Source organism: Chrysochloris asiatica, unplaced genomic scaffold (genome assembly GCF_000296735.1).
Source record: "Chrysochloris asiatica unplaced genomic scaffold, ChrAsi1.0 scaffold00002, whole genome shotgun sequence".
Taxonomy (NCBI): domain Eukaryota; kingdom Metazoa; phylum Chordata; class Mammalia; order Afrosoricida; family Chrysochloridae; genus Chrysochloris; species Chrysochloris asiatica.
In genome coordinates this window covers 20,197,987-20,206,395 of record NW_006408520.1, presented here as the reverse complement: position 1 = coordinate 20,206,395, position 8,409 = coordinate 20,197,987, and the positions used below count along the sequence as shown (strand labels likewise).

The 8,409-nt window shown below is 37.2% G+C and overlaps 1 protein-coding gene across 1 annotated transcript in view; it reads right to left on the bottom strand.

The window, feature by feature from the left end:
- The window catches only part of EVI5 (ecotropic viral integration site 5), a 293,650-nt gene that overhangs the window by 110,566 nt on the left and 174,675 nt on the right, over positions 1-8,409 (bottom strand). The window contains exon 15 of the mRNA XM_006830964.1: positions 1,378-1,524. Coding sequence (XP_006831027.1) covers positions 1,378-1,524 — 147 coding nt within the window. The remainder of the gene's footprint in view (positions 1-1,377; positions 1,525-8,409) is intronic.

Below are 8,409 nucleotides of genomic sequence, written 5' to 3'. Positions count from 1 at the left end.
ATAGAGATATATAACATATAGATATATACTATTGTTAATACATTCCTCTCAAATTCTCAATCTGTCCACTACTTGGATAAGTTCAGAGAATAGTATTTATATTAGCAAACTCCCCAAATACCTATTACCAAAGAACACTTACTTTGCTTAATAGATGCTAAAGTATTTGAAGAACCATATAAAACCCAGTTATATTATTATCAAATTATAAGGAAAACTTAAACCAACAATGAAAAAAGATTAATTTTAGATGGAAATCAGCATGGAAAATAAAGCATCAGGAAAACCCAATGAAATATTGGTATGGAAAATCAAACTGATACAACTTCACATCATTCTATTTTTAAATTAGTCTATTTGTATTCTTTAAGAGGGACTACTCTTAAATTAGTACAAATTTCAGTACTGCCTACAGATTTCTGTCAGTGTAAATTGTAACAGCCATGCATATTTATTAGGATGTAATTTCATCTCTGGATTTCAGTGACACTGATAAACCACTCAAGCTTCACTCTTGGTTTTTAATGACACCAGAACAAGTTGATGGAATTACAGCTTTATATGTGCCATTGAAAGTCTTATTTCTTATCATAGAATAAGGCTAGAATCTTAAAAGGGCATCATTTCTCCTATCTCACTGTGGAAAGACAGATAACTACTTTACTTTTTAAATCCCATTTAACTTGTCCTCAGTATCCACTCTAATGTTCAAACTACAGTTGTTTCTTTAATTATTTCACACACACACACATACACACCCTTCTTCTCTACCCCACAAACCCATCTCTGTCACCACTACTTTTCCGTAAGTTTATTTCAGGGGAAAATGTACTTTTATTCCAATATAATTGATGCTTTATGAATCCAAACACTTCATAAAAATAGAAATAGAACTGATTAAAAGAATTATGGGGAATATATCCACTTTTCCTATTCCACTGATCCACACACATTTCTTTGGCTCTGTTACTCTATTTAAAAAACATTTATTAAAAAAAAAAACATTTATCAATACAGATGCCCACTAATAAAATGTCAATCAAAGCATAAAAGTCCTCAGCCCTCTGAATTACCTGTCTCTTTGGTTAAGGCATTAAAAATTTTGATTTTAAAGGACTACAAGTCAAAAAGGAAAATTATGAATCATAAATGCCAATTCAGATATTAAGTTAACCAAGTAAATGTTGAAATGAGGTCGACTGTCTGAAATCCACCTACAGAGCAAGATTAGCAAGATGATCCAAATGCAACCACCAAACTAAGTTCAGGAAAGTAACAAGTAGATAGGTCTTTGCTGTTGTTTTGCTTGTAAAATAATTTAATCATGATAAGGAAAGTAAGTAAAGAAAGGACATTGTTATATTAACAAGTATTTACCTTGCATTCAATCTCTGCTTGTTTGCGCTTTGCTTCACTTAATTGCGTAAGTAGTCCTTTGTTCTGCGCAGAAAGATACTGCACCTTCTCCTGTAAACTGACCACCTCCTGTTCTGCTCTTCGAAGATGGTTACTGTTGATCTGGTTCTAATAATTAAAAACAAAAGCACTCAGACTGTATACAAAACGCTTGAAGTTTTTAATAAATTTTTATGTAAGCATTTTACATCTCAAAATTATTAGAAAAAATGTACTGGTCATACATCAATGTTGTTCAACAAAGTAATAAAAAAATAAGGTATGTATTGCTGTTGTTCTAAATTGCCATCTAATTGGTTCTGACTCACAGTGACCCTGTATAGGGTTTCCAAGGAATGGCTGGTGAGTTTAAACTGACTACCTTGCTGTTCAAACTGACTTTGAGGTCCAGTGCTTATTCTATAGTGCCACACCAGAACTCTAGGTCTATATTATAAACTCTCAATTTAGCTCAATTTACCATTTATACAATGATGTTGTTAAGTGCTGCTGAGTTGATTCTGACTCATAGCAATTCTTTATAGGGTTTCCAAACAGCAGCTGGTAGGTTTGAACTGCCGACCTTGTGGCTTACAGTCCACTACTGATCCTACAGTGCCACACCAGTCCATACATGTCTATAAACTACAGTAGCGTATATACACAATTTAAAGGTATTCACTGATGAATTTTACTCCTTTTTTCCATTTCCCAAAGGGAAGCAGAAACAGACCAAGAGGTACCACCACTGTTTACCACAGCTTCCCTGATGATAGCGAAACTTTGTTGTTAAGTGACATTGAGTCGGTATCAACCCACAGCAATCCCGTATAGGGTTTCCACAGAATTGATGGTGAGCTTGAACCTCCGACTTAACGGTTAAAACCAACTTTGCAGCCCAGCATATTAACCCACAAAGTCACCTCTCGTTTTTTTGAACATGTTGTCAGGAGGAACCAGTCCCTGGAGAAGGACATCAATGCATGGTAAAGCAGAGGATCAGAAAAAAAGAATAAGACTCTCCACAATCAGCAGTCAAGAAATCAAACAATGTATTGAATTAGGCAAATCTGCCGCACAACAGCTTTTTAAAGCGTTGAAGAGCAAAGATGTAAGCTTGAGGAATAAGGTGCGCCTGACCCTAGACATGGTATTTTCAGTAACCTCATATGCATGCAAAAGCTGGACAGTGAATAAGGAAGACCATAGAAGAATTGATGCACATGAGTTATGGTGTTAGAGGAGAATATTGAAAGTGCCATGGTCTGTCAAAAAACCCAACAGATCTGTGTTGGAAGAAGTGCAGCCAGACTGCTCTTTGGAGGCCAGGATGGCCAGACTTTCTCTCTCATACTTCGGACATATTGTCAGGAGGGACCAGTCGCTGGAGAGGAATATCATGTTTGGTAAAGTGAAGGGTCACAGAAAAAGAGGAAGAACCCCAGCGAGATGGATTGTCAAAGTGGCAGCATTAATGGGCTCAAGTGTGGCAACAATTGTGAGGTTGGCCCAGCAACAGGCAGTGTTTTGTTCTGTTGTGCTATGAGTCGGTACTGACTCGATGGCACCTAACAAGAAGAAGAAGAAGAAGATGGACTGACACAGCAGTTGCAAGAATGGCCTAAAACCTAGCAACGATTGTGATGATGCAGCTGGACCAGACAGCGTTTCATTCTACTGTATGTGAGTCAGAAGTGAACTGATAGCATCCGACAACAACAAAAATCTCCTTGAGACCACAAAACATGGAATGTGCATTTCTATATCTCCAATCCCAATGTCTATCATAGTCTTAATTTTAAGAAACATGGACTGGTTATGAATTCTGGCTTTGTTACTTCATGAATGGACAACTACTTAATATTACTGAGTTTATTTCTCATCTGGTTGTCTTTAGCATTAAAGGAGATAATACTTGTAACAGGATCTAATTAGGCAGCAAGCAATCAACAGATGTTAGCTGCTTATTATAATTATGCAGTTGTTAGGTGCTGTCAAGATGGTTCCAACTCACAGGGACCCTGCATATGGTTTCTGAGGCATGTAAATCTTTGCAGGAGCAGAAGTTTCATCTTTCTCCTGTGGAGCGGCTGATGGGCTTTGCCCTTGTGGTTTACAGTCCAGTGCTAATCCTATGGAGCCACTATGCTCCCCATTATAATTATGTTGTTGTTAAGTGCCGTTGAATCGGTTCTGACTCACAGTGACCCTGTATAGGGTTTTCAAGGAGTGGCTGGTGAGCTTGAACAGCCGACCTTGCAGTTCAAACTGACCATACAGTACAGCACATTAGTCCAGAGCACCACACCAGGACTCATTATAATTATAGAACATGCTAAAAAATATGCCTTGAATTGACTACTATGAGGCAGCTTTCTTGTAAAAAGTTTTCCCATTCAGGCAAGACTCGGGGGTTTGTTTAACAGTCGAAACTTTCATAACCAAATACATTTCTGTTTGTTAATGCCACCTACTTGAAGCATTTCTGTTTTAGCAGCACTAGAAGTGCTGGTGTAGCACTGCAGGATAAACACTGGACTGCTAACTGCAAGTTCGGTAGTTCAAACCCACTAGGAGTCAGAACCAACTTGACAGCACTTGATGACAAAAAGAACCAGATAAATAAGACATATGCTCTCTACGAGAAAAATATTCAAGACAGATAGCCAATATCAGCAAAGAAATTAAAACTGAAACGGAATCTAACAGAAATGTTACACTGCAATAAATCACACATGTGAAAAATGGGCCAATCAGATTGACTTAAAGCTGAGGAAACTTGAAGACAAGTTACCAGAAATTACCCAAACTAAAAATACAATGAAAAAATTAATGGGAGTAAAAGAAGAACATAATATTCATAAACTGTGGAACAATATCAAACTAATCTTAAACTTCTGAAGCCCCCTCATGTGTGAACTGGAATCCCAGCAGAAGTGAATATGTGGCAAAAGAGATAGTTGAAGAAATAATGACTAAAAAATAGACATAATGAATGAAAGACACAAATCCCAGAAGGTCAGAGAAAAAAATAAATCAAATAAAGTTAGGTCTATCATACTCAAACTGTTAAAAACATATAAAGTTAGGTCTATCATAATCAAACTGTTAAAAAACATAAGTCAGAGAATACCTTGAAGATGACAGAGGGGGAAAAAAAGGTAAATTATAAGGGACAAGTCAGAAAATATTGCTAATAGGGTTCCAGTTCATACATGGCATAGGTCTATTCCAAACAAAACGTATTGAGCATGTCTTTGTGATCAATAGATGCCTGCAAACAAGTTCTCTCAGTAGGATAAAAACATTGGACTGCTACTTCATGACCAGCAGTTCAAATCCTGTCAAGATTTACAGTCTTGGAAACCCTATACAGGGTAGCCATGAGTCGGAAATAACTCAACGGCAGTGGTTTTAGTTTTTTAGAATGTCTTCAAAAAAATGATACTTACTGTGCCATGGGATAGAGAGGGGGATGATTTTGAGGTCAGGGATAATATCAAATTTTTAACAAAACTCAAGTAGGTATCTTCTCAACTCACTGAAACTTTGCAGCAAGTTTATGGGAGCACTTCTCTATATGAAATAAGTTTCTAATTTAGATGGCTCAAGTGTTTCAAGGAAGGTGGATGAAGACCTCAAAGATGACTAAGACAGGGAAGACTGTCATTTTTGACAAATGAAGAAACTGGCTAAAGTCCAGAAACTGGTGGAAGAAGACTGTACAATTACCAATTCAAATAGCATTTTCAACTTGAAGTGAACATCTTACCCTCAGCTAGCTTTAGGATTGATGGGTACCAAAAGTGTTGTGCAAAAATCTGGTATCTCAAAAGATGATCTTTCCATTAGTTTTTTAGAAAGCAAGATGAAAGCTAACGAAAATGATTTTAAGAAACAAATAGCAACCAAGGACAAGTCTTGGATTTACCAATACAATTCAGATAAGAGACTTCTGAGGGGATCTGTTGGGCGAATTCAATCCAAGGCAGAGAGATCATAGTGACTATTTTTGGAGACTCTTAAAGGATAATCTTGATAGGTTTTTCTCAAAGGACACGGGATGATCACAAGGGCTAGCTTATTAGCAAGAAGTTTTCAGAAAACTGAAAATTACATTGGTGAGAAAAATGCCAGGAAAGTGCTTCAAGGAATTTTTTTCCATCATAGCAATGCACCAGTTCATTCTCCTAGGATAGCAAGGGCTGTAAGATTTCCCAACTAAATTCTCATAGGACAGCCCTTGCTATCATCAAAGAGTGAACAGTCGCACTGATGAAAATTTAGTTGGGAAACATTACTTCATCATCCTATGGCTCTGATCTTGACTTTTCAGACATTTTTTTCTTCCTAAAAACCAACGAACACTTAAAAGTAACACAATTTGAGTCCATCAAGGATACTAAAAATGTCATTTTAACATGGTATAAACTATGTTTACCCTGCAGGTGTGGCACTGCAGGATAATGCACTGGACTGCAAGACTGGTTTGAACGCAAGTTCAAATTCACCAGTTGCTCCTTGGAACTCCTAGATGGGGTTGCTATGAGTTGGAACCAACTTGACAGCACTTAACAACAACAATAAACTAAAGAGTGCAGAATTCTTTAGGGAAGGGTTTGAGAGAAGGAAACACTGCTCTCAGAAGTGTATAGACCTAGATGAATTTATAGAGTTTATAATATACATTATGGAGTGGCGCTGTGAGTTAATGCGCCAGACTGCATAGCCATTTGAACTGCAAGGTTGGTGGTTCCAGCTCACCAGCTGCTCCTCGGAAACCCTATACAGGATCGCTATGAGTCAGAACCAACTCAAGGCACTTAACAATATACATTATATACATTTGTATAGTTGTACAACCATCTTTCAGACTAAAATTTTCAAAACATCCATATTCTTTGTTGCTGCAGCTGCTACTGCTATGTGTTGTTGAATCTGTTTTGACTCATAATGACTCTGTTTCCAAAGATGTAAATCTTTACAGAAAACCTCATCATTCTCCCAAAGTGCTGCTGGTGGATTTGAACTGCTGATCTTGTGGTTAGCAAGCCAATGTGTAACCCACTATGTTACAAGGGCTCCTTAGCCATATACTTTAGATGACTAATATACCACCACTATTACATCACAATGTCTTGCTTTTCTATCAAAATCTACCCAAATTACATTCATCTGTAAAAAAAAATACTAATTCTTTAGAAAGCCTTTTCCCAAACCACTTAGTTGGAATCAATTTTTCCCTCAAAGATTTTTTCCAGAGCAACTAATTCTCTACACTAACTTATATTAATTATAGTTTGTGTTGTCCTGATGACGGGACAATGCTTTGCATTTCACAAGTTTTCAAAAATATGTTTGTTGGATTTGATTCAATTCAGCTCCATCTATTCTGAAATAAACCTTGAACACTGACTTTTAAAGCTTTTAAAGTTTACTTGCATCTTTAAAATCTATACCGAAATAAACCTGATTGTTGTTGTTAAGTGCCGTCGAGTCAGTTCTGACTCATAGTGACTCTGTGTAGAGTCTCTGAGGAGCAGCTGGTAGGTTTGAACTGCCAACTTTGTGGTTCTCAGTCCAGTGCTTATCCTATAACACCAATCCAGGAGTTCTGATTTATTCTAAAGAAATTATATTCATGTTATCATGTTTAAGTTGGGATGATCATTTTGCACACAGTAATACAAAATGATACATGAGTTAGCTATGCCCCCTACTGACTGAATAAATATTTTGAAACTCAAAATAACTTTCACAGAAAAAATGTCCCACATAAAAATCAAATGTGCTTTTAAATGCAAATACATTTCACAAAAAGACCTTTGCAGTTATCGAGTCAAATATTTAATAGAGGATATATTAGAGAAAGAGGACACTTGAAAACAAAGAAGTGCAATTTTGACATTGAATACTCAGGATCATTACATTACGTTACTCGAGGAAGCATCACTTACATTATATTCTATACCAGTGGTTGTCAGTAGAGGAAAACTTTGCCCACTAGGCAACATTTGGCAATATCTGGAGACATTTTTGGTCATCGCTACTAGAGAAGAGGGTTTGGCCAGAGGCAAGGGATAAAAAAACATTCTACAGTTCACAGAGAACAACTTCCAGCGTAGTGGTTACGAGTTGGGTGGCTAACCTCAAGGTCGGCTGTTTGAAACTACCAGCCTTCCCACAGGAGAAAGATGAGGCTTTCTACTTCTGTAAAGATTTAAAACCTTGGAAACACTATTCAGGGTCGCTATGAGTCAGAAGTGACTTCACAGCACACAACCACCACCACAACAACCACCGAGTGCAGGAGGGAAGGAGACAATGGAATCAATAAATACCAAAACATATACCAATTCAACAATTTAGTACACTGATTATATTCTTCAAGTTATGCAACCATTTTCACCCTCTTTTTCTGAGTTATTGCTGCCTAATTAACTCACTGCCAGCTGAGGTTCCTCTCTAATCTCTTGAGTTGCTGTTGTCAATTTGATCCCACAGAGACAGCTCATAGAAGAGCATTCTGTTCAGGGCTGACCTTTTTTACTTGTTGTTGTTGTTGTCAGGTGCCATCAAGTCAGAACTGACTCATAGCATGCACAGCAGAACGAAACAATGTCTGATTCTGGGCCAACCTCACTACCGCTGCCATACTTGAGTCCATCAATGCAGCCACCTGGCCAATCCATCTCGTTGGAGGTATTCCTCTTTTTCTCTGACCCTCCATCTTACCAAACATGATATCCTTCTCCAGCAACTGTTCCCTCCTGACAATATGTCCTTTTTTACTAGTTAAGCTAAACTACAAGTTGTTTTTTTTTTCCTCTTCAACACTTTATTTTTTTTTAATTAAATGTTTTTATTTTGGATTGAGTAAAGTTTACAGGGCACATCATCAGCTTCACTTTCAACCATTCATATAGCTTGTTTCATTACATTGATTATTATCCCCGCCATATATCATCAGTTTACAGTGTTTCTCTCTATCCTCTTTAGCTTTTTTTTTTTTTT